Genomic DNA, 19,083 nt, shown 5'->3' with positions numbered 1-19,083 from the left:
ATTCTTTCCTGCACAAGCATTAATATGAGTTTTATTATTATCCACCTGTAAAATAGTCCACTGGGAAACGGTTTTCAATTGGTTAATTTCATTTGTGGAAAAATAATTGTCTGAAATAAATGTGCATCAATACTAACATCACTGATTTAAACTTTTTTTAACAATGCTGCATGGTTGACTTGTCAATCAATTAGGACCTTTCACTGGGATACCGATCCTTCAGTTCTGCAGCTTCAAGCTGACCTTGGGTATTGCCAACTCATTTCTACTACTTGTACTTTTTCAGTCATTAATATAATAATTTTGACATACTAATATATGCAGACATTGGGGATAAAAGTTACGTCACCTCTGCTTTAAATATTTATATCTTCTGTAGCATTTCCTCTTGCTTTGTATATATTTGATTATTTTATAACATCAATAAAAGTTTCACATGACACTCTCTCTCTCCCAATCATTTACTGACAGACGAGGAGCAATTAAACTGGAGATGGCAAAAATCACACAGGTAGACTTTCCTCCACGAGAGATTGTTACATATACAAAGGAAACACAAACTCCAGTGATTGCACAGAAAGCTGAAGGTAAGATGATTGGGAAAAAAAAGTATGTAATATGTTACTAGAAATGTATGAAAAATAATTAAGCACTTTAATACCACTAATCAATAATGTTTTGACATATGTAGAGAATTTCCAGGTAATATTTTCCAATAAGCAAATTCTTGTACTGTTTAATGGATGATGCAAGGACAAATATTAAAAGTAGAACACTTAAGAATGCAGAATTTATGTTCTGAAATGTTATACGTGGCAAATACACCTGAAGAAGTATAGCATGAGGCCTGAAATAAATGTGTGATATGAAAATAACATTGCAGGAGGACGCCATAAATGCAGATGAGCATTTTGTCACCATTCTTGGAATCTTGTGGTTGCACCTTTGCAATGTTATTTTTACTGTGTACACATGTAGAGTTTCTCTAAATTTATACTCATACAGTTGTTTTTGTAGTGACAGCTGTAATGACATGAAATCAAATAATTTGCCTGTAATTATACCATGTGATTAGAACTTCAGCATTTAGGATTGTTTCAACATATTATAGGAAATACCACATATCAAGCACACTGAAAACTATGATCTGTTCATAGCCCATCCAACAGAGATTCGCATCTCACACAGTTTGGATTACTAAAATTTTTTTTACATTTGAATAGATCTTCATTTTTTAAATTTAAATTAAAGGGTATTATTTTTCCATTTTCCTCAAAATACTTCTGTCAAAGTAAATACAAAATTGCAAGATTTGGGGTCTTACTGTGGGACATTGATAACTCATTTTTAAAATTGTGGATAGCCACCATCTGTGATAGCCCTATCAGAGAGCTAAAAGCCAGGAATGATATTGCTTTGTTCACTGAGAACCTTCTGGAAGTATCTAGTACTTGGGATTTAACAATGAATACTTGACATGAATAGAACCATAGAATCCCTACAGTGCAAAAGGAGGGCAATAGAGGCTAATTGGCTCAGCGAGTGTGCACCAATTCTTACCCAAGCCCACTGATGAGTGGCAATAACATTTGCATCTCACAAGTGCTAGGTATTAGTCATCTCCCACAAGAGAGAACCAGCAACCTTCCTTCAGTGTTCAACGGCATTACCATTACCGAATCCTCAACCAGCAACATCCTGTGGTGTCACCATTGCTCAGAAACTTAACCAGCCATCAAGTATTATGGCTTCTAGAGCACATCAGAGGCTGGGTATTCTATGAAGTGACACAATTCCTAAATGTACGTTACACTCTACCATTTAAAAGGCACAATTCACAAGAGCGCAAGAAATAGAAGTAGGAATAGGCCACCAAACAATTCAAGTTTGCCTCAACATTTGATACAATCATGGCTGATTTATACAGGCCTCAACTCCTTTTCTGTGCCATTTCCCCATAACCCTCTATCCCTTAATCTATCAAATATTTATCCACCTTTACTTTCTATATTTCTAATGATCCAGCCTCCATCACTGTTTGGGGCAGAGAATTCCAAACATTCACCACAAGAAGAACATCCACTACAAGAAGAAATTTTTATGCACCTCAGTTTTAAATGAGCGGCCCTTTATCTTGTAGCTATGTCCCCTTGTTTGAGACTCTCCCACTTGTGAAAACATTTTACCATTTACCCTGTCGAGTCCCCTCAGGATCTTATATGTTTGAATAAGGTCACCCCTCACTCTTGTAAACTCCAAGGAATACAGACTGTTTAGCCTCTCTTGATAGGAAAACCCTCACATCCCAGGTATTAGCCTGGTGAATCTCGTTTGGAGTGCCTCCAACGTTACTATATCCTTTTTTAGGTAAGGGGACCAACACTATGCAATATTCCAGGTGGAGCCTCACCAACACCCTGTACAATTGCAACAAAACCCCCCTTTTTTTAAACTCCAACTCCTTTGCAATAAAGGTCAAAATGCCGTTTACTTTCTTAACTATTTGTTGGACCTCCCTGCTAGCTTTTTGTGATTCGTATAATGGAACAGCTAGATCCCTCTGTACTTCATTCACCTGTAGTCTCTCTCCATTTAGATAATAATCTGCCTTTTGATTCCATCTACTGACATGCGTGACCTCACTTCCCCACATTAAACTCCATTTGCCAGGTTTTCGCCCAGTCACCCAATCTACCTATATCCCATTGCAGAATCACAATATCCGTATTGTCCTGTCCTCCTGTCTTCATATCTTCAGCATATTTGGAAAACTTACACCCCCTCCCTCCAGGTCATTAATATAAATAGTGAACAATTGCGAGCCAAGAACTGATCCTTGTGGTACTCCACTAGTTGTGTATCTTCCATTTCTTTGTTTGCTGTTATCAATTCACCAACTTCATTCAGTAGAGGTCCCACATTTAACTTAGCTGTCCGCTTCCTATTTATGTATCCATAGAAAGTCTTACTGATTGTTTTCATACCACCTGCAAGGTTTCTCTCAAAATTCATACTCTCCCTTCTTATGAGCTTTTTAGGCTTTTGCTGCTGGATCCTAAAATCTTCCCAGTCCTCTGGTCTGCCACTATCCTTTGCCACTTCGTATATCTTACTTTCCAATTTAACGTTCTCCTTAACCTTCTTGGGTTTAGCCTCTTTCTTGTGGAATTCCTCTTTTTGATTGGGCTAAACTCCTGCTGCGCATTTTGGGCCAGCTGTTGATTACCTGCCCATCTACTGACCCGAATCAGTAGATTCAGGAGTGTGCTAGAATACTGTCTAATTGCCTGAATGAATGCAACTCCCAACAATGCACAAGAAGCTTGTCACCATCCAGGACAAAATAATCCACTTGGTCAATGCCTACCTCTTCACCAGTGGTGCAACATGTCTGCAGTATATGCCATCCACGTGATGCATTGCAATAACTCACTAAGGCTCCTTTGCAACAACAGCTAAACCTGTGAGTTCTACCATCTGGCATGACGAGAGCAGCAGGTATATGGCAACCTAACAATCACCTTTAAATTTCTCCCCAAGTCTCACACTGTACTCACTTAGAAATGTATTGCCAATCACTCAAAACCCTAAACTCCCAACTTGATAACTCGATGGGAATACCTTCACCACACAAAGTGCAGCAGTTCAAGCAGGCAGTTCACCCCCATCCTTTGGGGCAATTAGGGATGGGCAATGAATGCTAGCCTTGCTACTGATGCCCAAATCATGTGAGTAAATAATAAAACAAAACCCCTGGCATACTAATGTGAGGCGCTTTGGTGTGTTACCATAGTTTTTAACTCCTATGTTTGCAAATGTGCAAACTTTCATTTAAAAAAAAATTTTGCAGTGTCTCCCATCTTTTATATTTTGGAACTTAAATAGCTTAACCTAGCATGGTTCCTGGCTATTATAACATGCTGGTTAAAGGAGAAGGCATACTTTCAACATAAAGCCCTCTTCTGTATCCATCTTCTCCTCTCTCTGTCCCTCGCTGCTTAGACTACATACACAAATTTATAGTATATCTGACAACTTTAAAGCTTATTCATTTTAGTAGCTGCCATTAGAGTAGCTGCTTTTAAACCAAATTAAATTTCTTGTCTTTGCCAAGCTTACATCTTTCTTTTCTTAAATCAACCTGTCCTTGATGATTGTCTAATCAGGAACTGCCTTGCTTATATTCCAAGATCGAAAAAAAATGCATGGGCAGTTGTGGCATGTCAATCATTTCTTCCCCATAATTGGAACATTTCCTTTCCAAAGAAAGATTTCAAAAAGCCTTCAACTCCCATGGGTTTGAATGCAGTTGACTGTCTGTGCTGATAGTCTGGGTCAGGGTTTGACCCTTATTACGCACAGAGGCCATCCTTTTTGCTTTCAAGTGGAGGTTCTCTATAATGACTGAGGATTTAGTCAAGTTGTAAACTAGGTGAAGAGAAACTTTAGCTCCAGTTGTCAAAAAACTTTCTCAGAAATCAAACCAATTTAGCTGTTTTTAATTAAGCACTGTTTCCAAGGCCAATAACATTATAATTTCATCTAGTACTTGTTTATTGGCTCTAACATGATTCAGCTTTCAGTATCGACATCTTAATAAGTCTTTGTTTGTAAGAATCTGAAAACACTAAATTCTAATATTGTCCTAAGGGTTTTTACTCCAGCTTCTTACAGCCCAAATCCAAATGATATGCTATTTCTGGAAGCTAAGTTGGAATGACTAGGAACCGTTGTGTTATTTTATAGCTGCCTAAATGAGATGGTTTGTCTTTATGTTTGAATCTTCATGCAGTACTGCAATAATTTGAAGCTGAAAAGTAAATGCCTAAAATTTTCATGTCTTTTAATAATGAAGTTAAATGAAACAAGAAAAAGGCCAATTGTGGGATGAATGAACTTTTAAAGTGAAAAGCAACAGAAAAAATATATTTTAAATAAGAGGATAAATGCTCTTAACCTTCAAAGTAACCTGAGGCAGTTACTTTGAATGTAGGATTTTGGATCTGATTTGGAAAGAATGTTAAAAATGTTGAAAAAGGATTTAGAATATTAGTTTGATTTCCTCTTATTAGGAAGCTTCTGTTTGGATCTCAATATTGAATAAGAATTTGTTCCATATAGGTTAGCAGTCCTTCTGATTCTGAATGCTAATTGGAAATCACCTGACTTGAGTACTAATGGAAACACGGAGAAACTCCTAATTGTAAACTCTTGTAATTTTTTTGCTTGTGTGGAAATATTTTCTTTTTGCCTCTTTATTATATGGACTTGAATGGAAATTATAGTATTGAAATAGATTGTTCAACCAGAACAGCCTGTGTTGAAGTTTATCCAGTAAGAAGTCTGACAACACCAGGTTTAAGTCCAACCAACTTATTTGATAGTAAACTCACAAGCTTTCGGGGTCTGCCCTTCATCAGGTGAATGGAGAGTTCAGGCCAGAACTAATCAGTCCTAATCCAGTGTTGTTCAACAGAATTTGCTGAGTAAAAATAGGTGAGAGCAAGGTGACAATGTTTTAGGCTAGTGTGCAAACTTTAATAAATGCATTGCACACAATATGGGTACAGGTAAATGTAGGTCTATATTTGTTTAACAAACATGTACCATAATTTTGTGCCAAACTTTGCAATCTTTTTCTTATCAAAAATTGGAATCCTGACATAAGTTACATACCACATCATATTGCAATTTCTTGGGTCTTGTCCAGCAGTTGAGCAATTTTGACTTCATCAGAGTGATGATTAAGAATGTTGGCGTCCAGAAATGAGATATACTAGACATGCCCATGTTCTGCACACACAATGTGGTTAAATATTGCGTTTCCTTTGCCATAATTGCCCCATTCTTGTTGCTTGCTATTGGTTGGATATGCTTCATTCTGCTGACCTGGATTGATTGGGCTGACCACGGTGAAAGTTTGTCTTCTTCATACTTCGCTGGTGTTTGCATGGTGCTGTAGTCTGACATTATTAATTGTGCTGCAACCTGTTATAGCAGATAACTAACAAGCAGGAACTGAAGAAGTAAAACATATTCAATTATCATAAAATGCCCGTACATTCTACTTTTGCCATTTTAGCTCCAACTGCACAAAAACGTTAGATACACATGCATATACAATGTGATGGAATTCCGTCACAATGTCTGTTGCTCACTTCTATTTGCTAATCGTAACTGCAGTTAACAACGTCTGGATTTCATCTTAGCTACATGTGGTTAGTGGCTAATATTGAGTAACACTGTCCTAATCTCCTGTTCCATGTCTGTTTATTTTTTTCTTTCCTTCAATAACTTATTTTTAAATATTCTCATAGGGCCCGATTTTAATCATCAAGTTGCGCCCATTTTCAAGTGTGAAAACTTGGTAAAGTCAGGCGTGAGGTGAGTAGCGCAATCTGTGCCTGCCTCTGCGCTAACACCTCCTTAACCAAGGCTTGAAAATGGCTGCGATTGAAACCATGCCCGAAACCATACTCAAAATGCATTTAAATTGACTTAATCTTACCAGTAGTTCCCCCTTTACCACCGCGTTCGCCCATCCAGATGCGAAACAGGCAAGCTCCACAAACGTTCAATTCGGGCGCTCCAGTTACAGAGGAGGTAAGTGCCAAACGTCTGACAGCTCTCTACTTGAGATTGGTTTGGGGGGGGGGGTGGTGGTGGTTCTGGTCTGGAGGAGGAGGCAAGTGGGTTGGACGGCTCTCTACTTGAGACTGGTTGGTGGGGGGTAGCAGCAGCAGAGGGAGTAGGGGGGGGTTAAAGGGGTCAGTAATGTTGGGGGGTGAGGCAATGTTTGTGGGGGCTCGGGGTGGGGGGAGAGGCATCATCTGGCCCGGAAGCGATGTGGCGGGGAATTGCATTCTATATTTTTTTGCACGTGCGCACTTGGAGGTGCTGCTCGGAGTTATGAGATTTTGGGTGCGTTAAGCCCCGCCCACAGGCTTGTGCAGTGTGATTCAAAATTGCTGATGTTTTTGCAGGCAGTGTGTGTATGGGGGTGCCTGAAAACAGGTCTAAATGCTGTATCTAAAACACTCCCAGTTTCAAGTCCGACCAGCACTTTGAATCAAAATGGTAAGATAGGGCCCATGCTCTCTGCTTCAGTCACTAAATCTGGTAGTGCATTGCACAATCTCTCAGCCCTCCAAATGAAATAATTTTCAGAGACTACTGTTACTACTACTATGCTATCTTCCTTTCGTTTAACTTGCACACAGTGGGTGGAATTTTATGGTCTCGTTTGTCCCGAAACTGTAAAATCCCACCCAAGGTCAGTGGACTGTTGACATGTTCTGCCCCACACCCACTCTGATTCCCGTGGTGGGTGGGGTGGTAAAATTCCTCTTTTTTTTAAAATTACAATACCTCTAATCTTTCCATTTGGAACAGTTTTTCCCTATTGGCTGTGACGAAAACCCCATCATTTTGAAAATCTGCACTCAACCTTCTCTTTGAAGAGAACAGCCCCAGTACTAGCAATTTATCCACGCATCTTTCATCACATGGGGCTAGTCACACAATTCTTTTCTGCACTGCAATGCTTTCACATTCTTCCCAAAATATGCACAGAAATGGACACATTGCTCCAATTGAGGCCAACCAGTGTTTTATACAGATTTATTATTGCTTTTGAATTTTATACCCTTATTTATAAAGCCCAGGATCCTATATATTGCTTTAACCGTGCCCTCAGCCTGGCTTGCTACCTTCAATAACTTGTGCATGTATTCCCTCAGGTTTCTCTGTTCTTGCACTGTCTTTAGAATTGTATCCTTTATTTTACATTGCCTTTCCTTATTCTTGCTACCAAACTGTACTATTTTGCATTTTACATTAAATTTCACCTGCCACATGTCCACTCATTCTGCCAACCTGTCATGTCATCTTGATGTCAATCACGATCATTTTCACTGTTTGCTATCATTGCAAGTTATGTCATTTGCAAAGTTTGAAAGTGCCCTGTACAGGCTAGGTCATTAACATGAATTTGGAAAAATTGTGGTCCTACTACCCCACAATGTACCACCTCCAATCTAAAAAATGACCTTTCACCACTACACTTTGTATCCATGCTGCCATTTTATTGATATGCTTGTCTAATGGCATTTCATCAAATGCCTTTTGAGTGTCACTATATACCGCATCAATTGCCTCCCCATCCTCTCCCATCAACACAGTTAACACATATAAAAAAGCTGTATTAATTTAGTTAAACATGATTTGCTTTTAACAAATCTTTTCTGAATTGATCTACATTTGTCCAACTTTCTGTTAATTATACCTTGATTTATGGTTTCTAAAACTTTTCCATCACCAAGGTTAAATTGATTTGCCTGCACCCTTTTTGAACAGTGGTGTAACATTTGCAGTTCTCCAGCCCTCTGGCACCATCCCCCGTATCTAAGGAGAATTGCAAGATTAAGACCAGTAGTACCACCATTATTTCTATCCTTAACTTCCTTCAGTATTTTCTGTGCATGTGATCCTCTCCCGGTGACTTATTAGAAGTTCTGCCTGCTTCAAGATACTTCAGCGCCAGTTGCTAAGGAATGGTAGCCCCTTTTCAAAAAGGGCTAGAATATAAGGGGAAGGGGGATGATTTGGCTTAATAATTTTGGTTATACCACATCTGCAGCACTATAAACAGTTCTAGACACTGCATTTTAGAAAGGATATACTTGGTAGGAATGTGGGAAAGATTCGCCAGAATGTGTTACCAGGGCTACATGGTGAAGATGATATCTTGGCTTATATTTCCTGGAATGCACAAGGTCAAGGGGATGATTTGATTGAAGTTTTTTAAAGATTTTGGAAGGAATTAGTAGGGTAGATGGAGAGAATTTTTTCTGCTGATGGGAGGAGTATAGGACAAGGGGACATAACTTAAAACCAGTTTACAGCATGATAAATAGCAGTGAGGTGAACAATTGGTTAGTTTACTTTTTGACAATGTTGGTTGAAAGAAGTGTATTGCGCAGGACACTTCCACGAATAGTGCAGTGGGATCTTTATTGTTCACAAATAGGCAGATAGATGCGCCCTCAATTTGACATCTCATTTAATGTTCCCTTGTCCTAGACTCCTCAGGGCGACACCTGAAATGATGCAGCACTCCTTCAGCATTGTGCTGAAGTGTCAGCCTCAATTATGTGCTGCAGCCCTGGAGAGAGGCTTCAACCCACAACCTTCTGGCTGCAGTTAGAGTACTGCACACTGAGCTACGCTAGACTCTTTAGAAGAGAAAGGGATATGTTTAGTAGGAATTCTTTTTTTATATTATGAATTTTCATTTAGTTTAAAAGACACATTGAAATTGTAATTTATTTCTTGGTTAAAATCATTTAATACTGCGAAAGTAGGTATGTTTGATTGTGTATTTGTAGTTAGGAAATAAAACATGAGTCAAGTGCCTTGTATGCCTGGAAGGATACAAATACATCCAAGTTAACAAAACACAGCTATTTCACAGATGATTTAACTTTGATTAACCTGCTCCATAGAAGCACATCATCTAGACAACTGTAACTTCACTCATATCGTTATTGCTGGGTGCAGCCTAATTTACAGCAATGCTTTTCTTTCCACCTCAACGAAATACATCACAATTTTGATGTTAAGTTGGAGTAAAAACTCAGTGGTTCATTAACCTTGTGTTCATTGTTCATTGACAATAGTTGGTCATTTTTGCAGTAACTGCTACTTTAGTGCAGAGCCCTTATTGTATAGACTGCTGGAGTGAAATCTATTGATGAAAACCAGACTGAAGTGAGCATGAAGCACATAGCATTTTACTTTAAAAATTGACAATATGGTACACAGCTGCTTTGTTGTCTACTCTCTTGTACCTAAATCTGTTAGGCATGTTATTACTTGTGGAAAGGGAAGTAATTTTCCTTAACTGATACAAAAAACATTCTCGTGTATTCCTCTCAAAACATTGAAGTTGTGAAGATTCAAGACTAATCAATATTGGTGTTGAATTGATAGGGGTAGAATTAGTTATTGAAGGCTCAGTATAACCACATGTTGAGTGTTTGCTTCTGTACAGTGATGATTTTGTTTTAAAGTTGAACCCTAATATTCCAAATAGGAGTTGAAAATTTTCTGTATGATTGCCTGAGATTAGAATCTAGCGCATGGAACCTGTTAGAGCAACGGAGGTCTGTTCTGATATTCTGTAGATATTGAACTAAAAGGATGCTGTATTTCATAAAGTGAAATAGAATTATTTCAATGTAAAGTACAAAATAAACTAATTTAATACTCATGGTTACAAATAACACAAACAACTTGTGGGAAGCCATTTTTAAAATTAATAATGTTAAAGAGATTGATCATTTGGACAAACATTTGTATCAGTGAAACTTAAATACTGTTTAAGTGTCCTGGGCTGTTTTTTTTCCGGGGGTGGTGGTGATGTGGGTGGCATACAAGCTTGCTGGGGCAGGGTTGGGGGGGGGGGCTAAGGTATGGGTGGCATACACACTTGCTGGAGGAGGGGGTAGGGGGAAGTGTGGGTGGCATACAAGCTTGCTGGACCAAACAAAAATACTTAATTAGGTCTATTTTCAAATGGATTTTCACAACACGATTCAAATCAAAATATTACTTTCATTAATCTAACAACTCAAATAACGCAAATTAAATGAATATAATTTTGTTGGGGGGGAAAAAAACTCTCAACAGCACAAAGGCCAAGCACTGGTTATGTGTCACTGGTTTGTCGGTTACCTTCCTAACATTCAGAACAATGTTCTGGTGAACATCTCGAAGTGCAATAACAGCTAACTAGTTTTCACAGGTTGAATTACAGAATGAACTAGTTTAGGAAGAACAGCTTATGTTTCTGTGTTCTAACAAGTGATCGAAATTGTGTTCTTCTGAAAGAATGAGTGGTCATATTTTTAAAAGATTATAGAAGTTTTAAGAAGTACTTTAACCTACACCCTACCACCATCCATGGCCATTAGTATACTGAAGACAATTTGCTACTTTCTTTGGGGTTTCAGTATCTAATTTGTGTTTTTTTTAATGTTGATTGTTTCTTTTCCCCCCCCTTATTGCTTTACTGCCAAGTGAACATAGTGGGAAGAGGAACCAAGTATAGAAGAGGCTCAAACATCATTTTTGTAAAGGGTTTTTCTACTTTCTTTATGAAATCTGGATGAGACACACAAGGAAGGCTTAGACCTCTCATTTCTGGTTCTTTCCCTTTTCAAAACATTCTAATCTCTCAAAACACCCCCTCCTTGCTAATTATCTGAGTTTCAGATATGGAGCTGTCTTGGGATAATAAGTCTGTAAATGAGGCTGGGGAGTTAAGTGTCTAGACCTGTTACTACTGAGGTCATTCATATTTAGTTCTTTCCTTGATTTCCCCGCCCCCCCCCCCCAACCCCATCAGGTTCCTGCTGTGAGTTAAAATTGAGCCTAATTTTTAAAAAAAATCATTTATGGGATGTGAGCATTGTTAGCCAGGCCAACATTTATTGCCTATCTGTTGTTGCTCTTCAGAAGTTTGTGGTGAGCTGCTTTCTTGAACTGTTGGAGTTCTTGAGGTTTAGGTACATCCACTGTGCAGTTAGGGGGGAATTCCAGATTTTGACCCAGCGACAGTGAAGGAACAGCAATATTTTACCAAGTCAGAATGATGAGTGACTTGGAGGGGAACCTCTAACCTCCACGTTGTGGTGGTCCCAGGTATCTGCTGCTCTTCTCCTTCTAGATGGTAGTGGTTGTGGATTTGAAAACTTGAGTGTATTCCTTATGGAATCTCAGACCTTTGAGTTGATAGTGTTCCATTCCTGATGAAACTTTAAAATCTGGTATTGGGAAAATATGTTGATCAGCAAATGTATTTCAGGATTGGCGAGTAAGTGACTATCCATTTTGGAGTGAAGAAAAGATAAACAGTGTGTGTAAAGATGTTGAGAAGCTAGAAAAACTCGAAAGAGACTTACTACCCAGGAATGTGGGTCATTCCCACATTCAGAAATGGTGCAGAAAATTAAAAAGTCTAATGGAATGCTGGTCTTTCTATCCAGAGAATGAGAATAGAAGAGTAGACATTATGGTTTAATGATACAAAGCTCTGTGAATAATTCTGCGCTCCACACCTTAGGAATATCTGTACGGGGAAGAAGTGTGTTGTAGATTTAGCTGGACACCAAGGGTAACATCATGAGAAATTACACAATCTCAATTGGCCAAATGGTCTCTTTCTGCACTGTAGAGATTCTAAGGTTCTAAGTGGGTCAGTTGATCTTTTTCAAGATATTAATTGGAACAAATAGAATAAACAGATAAAATGAGGGGAGAGACACAAGTGTCCAGAGGGGCAATTTTTTCACACACAGTGGTGTCTGGAACAAGCTGCCAGAGGTAGTAGTAGAGGCGGGTACAATTTTATCTTTTAAAAAGTATTTAGATAATTACATGGGTGCGATGGGTATAGAGGGATGTGGGCCAATGCGAGCAATTGGGATTAGCTTCGGGGCTTTAAAAAAAAATAAGGGTGGCTTGGACAAATTGAGCTGAAGGGCCTGTTTCCATGCTGCAAACCTCTATGATTCTATGAAAGATGCTGTCTAAGGAACCTTGGTGAATTCCTGCAATGCCCCTGTAGCTGGTACACGTGGTTGCTATTGTTCATCAGTTTGGAGGGAGTGAATGTTTGTAGAAATCATGCAAGAATCATGTAGGAATCATGCAAGCTGCTTTGTCCTAGGTGGCTGTTAAGCTTCTTGTTGCTGCACTCATCTAGACAAGTGGAGAGTATTCCATTACACTCCTGATTTGGACCTTGTAGATGGTGGACAGACTTTGGGGAGTCGGGGTGAATTACTTGCCACAGGATTCCTAGTGTTTGACCTGCTCTGGTAGACACAGTATTTATATGGCTAGTACAGTTCAGTGTCTGGTAACTCCAGGATGTTCCTGAGGAATACACTGAGCTGCATTTTCAGTATTTCTGTTTCCCATATTAACTTGTTGTCTAAGAGATGTTGCTAATAGTGTTAATTTCTGCTTTATTATGACATCATTTTTTTTGGTCACTGTGAACTGGATTGAGTATATTAAACCTATTTCATATCTGACTGTTACGTACAGCATGTGGAAGATCAAAATCCCTGAGTGTGAACTCAAGATTTGAATAGTAATTTTAGGACGAAACGCATAGAGTGTAAATTCACTCTGTCAACTATTCCCCAGGATTTGACCGCCTCAACATAAAATATCCACAGAAATATGACAAAACAATTGGTTAAATTACAGAGCACAAGCTAACTATTTTGTCATAAACTAAATACGTTGCAAAAGCGAGAAATGTCCTCAAAGCAAATTAAGTTTATCCAACTCAGCAGTCAATTCTGTATGTTGAATAACGTTTCCATTAAAATTTAAGAATATCTATCCAAATTTGAATGACAATTAAGATGTCAATTATCAACCAGAAATCATCAACTATAAAGATCCTGATAGTCATCTGATCCGCCAAATATGCTTAAGTGCTTTATTCATATTGTAGGTTATTGGAAATTTGGGTTGGTATTTAAGCAGCAATTTCTCTGGGAAATTTGAGCATTTTTCTATTTTATTGCTGTGTTATTCTTTCAAGTCTCTTATTCTAAATGTGCAGCTTTATCTGACATTCACTTCCTGATGAGATCAGTTTTGCTTTCTGATATTGCATGTGTATTGCCATTTTATTGGAAACAAAAAGGCATTTTCAACTGTTGTATGCAGAACTTTTGGAATGTCCGTTCTACAAAGGTAAAAAATATATTGTCATGGAATTATAGGAGTAAAACTTCATCTTACAGTTTCTGTGTACTTTTTGGTATTTTTCAATAAGCAAATACAGCCTATTCCATTATTTGGTTTACAATGATTCACTTATTTAAAATGCAGTTATTACAGTATCAAGTTTTGGTCTTGAGAAAATGTTCATTTCAAAGTTATTTAGTGTAAAGGTTTTAGATTTGATGATTGTATGTAAAACTGTCAACAAAATGACGTGGGGGGCAAGCACACCTGCAGAGATTATTTCAATCTTGGGTGTCGCGTTTTTGGTTTTGTGCTTGAACAACGTTGGACCCCTACCATGTCAGACTGCTTTCAGATTAATAGATTGTCCAGTGTATAAGTGATTTCTGTGAAAGGATGTGCATCTTCTGTGTCTCAGTGTGATTATTTTTGAAAAAAAGCTTTCATTTTTTTTAAGTAGCACAAAAGCTATAATTGGCATGCTTTGTAAGGAAGTGTCAGTGTGTGAGAGATCGGAATCACTGTGAATTCTTTTTAAGCATTTCTTCCCCTCTGCACCACCGCCTCCACAGTGGGGTCATGCAGATCACTAGCTTCTCCTGAAATGGCCATTTTCTCTGGCAGGTGCATTATACCCTGTGTTTTCAGATTGTTTTTCCATTCTGAATGGATGGCAGGTTGATTGCTCTGGCTGCATTCTTAGAGAAAGGGCTGACAAATGCAGCAGAGCTTGCTCAAAAGACAGTGATTACTGTTTTCCTTTGCAGCTGATTGAAGCCCTTGAAAGGAAAGATTTTAACTTCCCCCATTTGGTTGAAAGTATGAGCATATCTGCAGGATATTGAAATTGTTCATGTTATTAACCCATTTCTGTAAACTTGTCAGAATGGTAGGCAGATTCAATTTCCAACTACCGTTAAATTTGCACATATGATTATCATTTCGATAAAGCACAAGTTAACATCATAGTGTGCATTTCACTGTTATTTTTCTAAGCTCTATTACTTGCAGGCTTAATTATATTTTATTGTCTGCCTAAATGTGTTTGTTGTGAAAGATATGAAAATGTGGCGATTAGTGTGGCTTGGCAGCTGTTATGGCCTACAAGATGTATTTTATTCAGTTTTCAGCCTGAATGCTTGCCTTTAACTCCCCTGGTGGGCCAGTAATTACACAGTCTTGCTGTCAGAGATGTGATTGGAGGCAGTCAGGCAGAAAACTTTGTGCCATCCCAGTGCCACCTTGTAGTGGAGAACACAATCCCAGCAGTACCATCTGTTCTTTGTTGTCTAGTCATCTGGCCTGGCTGCTGAGACCTGATCTAGGCAGCTGGTTCCCATCCTCTGACCAGCCGATCTCATGTGGTAGAACAGCTTACACAACTAAACTTGTACATGGGTTTCTTGAAGTAAAGAGAAGTTTCCTGCTGTCCTGTTTCTTTAGACAGATGACCTAACAAAAACTGTAACCTTTTACACCATAGCTTCAGATTAGAATGAAAGAGCAAAGCAGAATGAACTTGATTTTTAATACCTATATTTGGAATATGTAGACTTTCAAATTTAAGCACATGAATGGGATGAGGAAGGGAAAGTTTAAAAACATGTGAAACTAATGTTGTTGCTGCCCCAGATATATATTCTGACCCCATAGCGTAAACTGCTTTTTTGATTAGTCTATTCTTAAATGCTTTTCAAGAATGCACCACAACTCCACATATGTACTGGTCAATCCCATAATCTCTGCCACCAGGAGGAACAAGTGCAACAAGGTTATGGGAGCATTCTCCCCTCCAAATTAGACACCATCACAGTTGAATATATGACTGCTTCATTTTGACTGGATCGAATTCCCTATCAAATGCAACTGTGACAGCGCAATCAGCACAAGAACTACAGCAGTTTGAGAAGAGAAACACTGCTACTTCTTAGTACAGCTAGGGCTGGGCTGTCATCAAGGTTTTACTTGTCACGCACCTTGCGCAGGCAAATTTTAAAAAAAATTCCAGAAGGAATCCTTCCTTTGGTTTTAGATTTTCCTCCCTCCAGCTTACCAGACCTCAAGTCCAACTGTTAGTTGCAAGCTAGAGCTGTAACCTAAAGGAGTTGGATTTTCCTGATCTATTAGACCAGGGATTCCCGCCAACAAGCTGGTGTCTTGAAAATATTGGCAGAAAGGTCCAGGTGATTCTCCAGCACTAAGAGACAGGAATAAAATAAATGGCAAATCCCAAAGGTTGAGCCAGCATGTTGAATGAAGACCTCGAGCAAGACCAAACCCTTCAGAATATGAAAGAGGGGATCTAAACTGAGGCTAATCCCTCCACTAACGTAGACCTGCTGCCGTACCTTACATGGTGGCCCCAGGAAATGGCACAAAATCTATCCCCTTTTGAATTATTGGATGTTTTACTTGAGTTTATTATGTGCAGTTTGTTTTGCAGGTGAACTATATAAATTTGAGAAGGAAAGGAAAATAATTTTCATTTATGGCTGGTTGATAAAGGTTTTGCTTTTTTCCTCTCTTTAGTTTTATAACCCATAATTGAAAATTTTTTTTAATTTAATATCTTGTTTCCACTTCTATCGAAATTGCCATTTGTATTATCATTTTGTGCCATTCTCTCTTGTAGTCTTCCCTTTCTGTTCTACATTGTCTAGAATTATATGATCTGTTCTTAGACCAGTTATTGGGTCATATGGCCTAATCATATGACAGTGTTTGACAAGTAACAATAAGTGTCAGCCTGGCTTGGTGGCAGCAGTCTTGCCTCTGAGTCAAAAGGTTATGGGTTCAAATCTCATTGTAGTACTGGAGTATATAATAAAGCTTAATACCTTGGTGCAAAACCAAGGGGATGCTGTATTGTTGGACGTGATGTCTTTCTGCTGAGATAATAAAGTCAGATTTGCAAGTTAATTGAGGTGTAAAAGATTGCAAAGCACTAGAAAAACATTGGGAATCTTGACAACCTGATTGGTGCTGCATAATTGCAAATTTCTTTGTTAGTCAGTGGTGGTTAAAATACTTGTGTTGATGCAGATCCTATGTATTGTTTCATTAGAGTTTCATAATTCCAAATTGTTTTGATTTCAAAATTTAAGCTTCTGGATATTATGGTATTGAATCTGTAATGGAAGTAGGCTTTAGTCATGCAGGATATTTCTCATCAAGTAGCTTCCTTGTTTTGATTGCGTGCATTTTAACTAATTTGTCATCCAATATTTTAATTTGCACAGAAATTGTATATGACTTTATATTTTCATGGAAAATCAAAGTCATCAGTTGAGATGTTGTTTTCCATTAGCTGTCAATACAAGTGTCTTGCATGTGAATATATGTACCTGCAAAAATAGAGTAGGCCTTTAGGCCCTTCCAGGCTGCTGTACCATTCAATAAGATTATAGTTGATCTGATTCTAACCTCAACCCCACATTCCTGCCTAACATTGATAACTTTACACTCCCTTGTTAATCAAGAATTTATTCACTCTGACTTAAAAAAAATTCAAAGACTCTTCTTTTACTGCCTTTGGGGGAAGGAACTTCAAAGACTCACGACCCTCCAAGAAAAAAAAGACCCTTAAGTTTCTGTTTTAAATAAACAACCCTGTATTTTTAAACAGTGACCCATAGTTCTAAATTCTCCCACAAGAGGAAAGATCCTTTCCACATCCACCCTGTCAAAGCCCATCAGGATCTTAAAAGTTTCAATCAAGTTGCCTCTTACTCTTTTAAACTTTTGTGGGTACAAGTCTAACCTGTTCACCCTTTAGTTCCCATCCAACCGTTACAACCTGCCCATTCCTGGTATTAGGATAGTAATCCTTCTCTGAACTGTTTCAAATGCACTTGCATCTTTCCTTAAATGAGATCAATACTGTACATAGCACAGAATTATTTATCGTGATCATTTTCAAAATTCTCTTTGAATAGCAGTATAAAGCTGAATTACTTATTTCCAATGAGGTTCAGTGAAAAATCAGATATGGTATTATATGGTTAATTTGTTGAGTATTTTTGTTAATTGATTTGTAACTGAAATATAAAATAATTCTTTTATTTGAATATTTTATTCAGTGGACTGTGTGACATTCAAGTGTATTACTGAATACAAAACAACTAAAACCACAACACTTATCAAGAACTTTCCTGCTTTTTAGCTTTGAGGGAGTGACCTTTAGCATTTCTAAAGAGTTCCTTTCATCTGTTTGTATGTTGAAATATTGCTGAAGAAACCATGATGTGATAATAAGCGCTGCTATTCCAGTATTGAACTTACTGGAAATACAAGGACTTTGGGGGCTTTATTTTAGGCCGCCATTGAAATGTATCTTGTATCTCTAAGTTAATTAGCTTTGTGTTAATTATTTTTCTGTGCACGATTTCCAAATAGAATGATCTATATTGTTTTCCCATTACTTTATTATTTGTCTTAGTGCAACTTTAATTATTCATGCTGCCAGTGCTCATAATTTCAAGATATGAGCTACAGAAGTTTGAAAGTTAATATATTTGAAATTTTGAATGCACTTCAGTATTGTTTTGTTTTAAATTTTAAGAGCAGTTTTTGGTTGTGAACATTTTAAGCAAAATCTTTAAGTGTATAGTGAAAATATATTTTTTCTAGAATTCAGATATATTTGTAATAATCCAATGGTGTTACAGCTTGAAGCACTGAACAAAGTAAAAAGCAGGTACATGTCAGTAACTCTGACAATAATACCATCAGGGAATGATTGTCATGCCATTTTCAAGATAGAAGCCATTAGTTAGTTCTTCATTGCCCTGACATTGATGGCCTGAAGATTGCAAGCAGCAATTCAGACAGCTGTAAAATAATTGACTTTTTTCTTCATCTTTCATAACGAGGAGCATTTCTTCAGATAACTAAAGTCAACATGTTAATTGCTTTTTATAAAGAATTTATTGATAACAAAAACTTTAATAATGTGCAAGTATTGTAATTAAATGTAAGGTGTTTCAGGATGTCTATAAGGATACATTAAGTTTTTAAAATTGTTATGTTGCAGCTGAAGAGGAGGAGGACGATATTGTACCTAAACAAGCAATTGAACCTGAACCAGAACAAATACAGAAAGAAGAAGTTAAAGAAGGTATTTTGGGGTGAAAGTCCATTCTGAGGAGCTTAAAATCATTATCTGTTTTCAATGACACACTTCGTATATTCACTTATTTGTATGTGAATCTGTCAACAGTAAATGTTTTACGCTAGTATAACCATTTGACTATCATCTTTGTAATAATTCTTTGTTTCAACAACAATAATTTATATTTGTATTTGCCCTTAACA

General features: G+C 37.8%; 1 protein-coding gene across 3 annotated transcripts in view; it reads left to right on the top strand.

The window, feature by feature from the left end:
* Positions 1-19,083, top strand: part of LOC145350100 (cytoplasmic dynein 1 intermediate chain 2-like) — an 88,497-nt gene that overhangs the window by 40,242 nt on the left and 29,172 nt on the right. For 2 of the 3 annotated variants that reach the window (XM_080199002.1, XM_080199004.1), the window contains exons 5-7: positions 195-248; positions 472-587; positions 18,803-18,886. In XM_080199002.1, the coding sequence (XP_080055128.1) occupies positions 195-248; positions 472-587; positions 18,803-18,886 (254 nt within the window). The remainder of the gene's footprint in view (positions 1-194; positions 249-471; positions 588-18,802; positions 18,887-19,083) is intronic. The other variant, XM_080199005.1, reaches the window with a different exon arrangement.

Source organism: Carcharhinus amblyrhynchos, chromosome 11, assembly GCF_965287045.1.
Source record: "Carcharhinus amblyrhynchos chromosome 11, sCarAmb.v2.hapA, whole genome shotgun sequence".
Lineage (NCBI taxonomy): Eukaryota > Metazoa > Chordata > Chondrichthyes > Carcharhiniformes > Carcharhinidae > Carcharhinus > Carcharhinus amblyrhynchos.
This window is presented reverse-complemented; position numbering and strand designations above follow the sequence as displayed.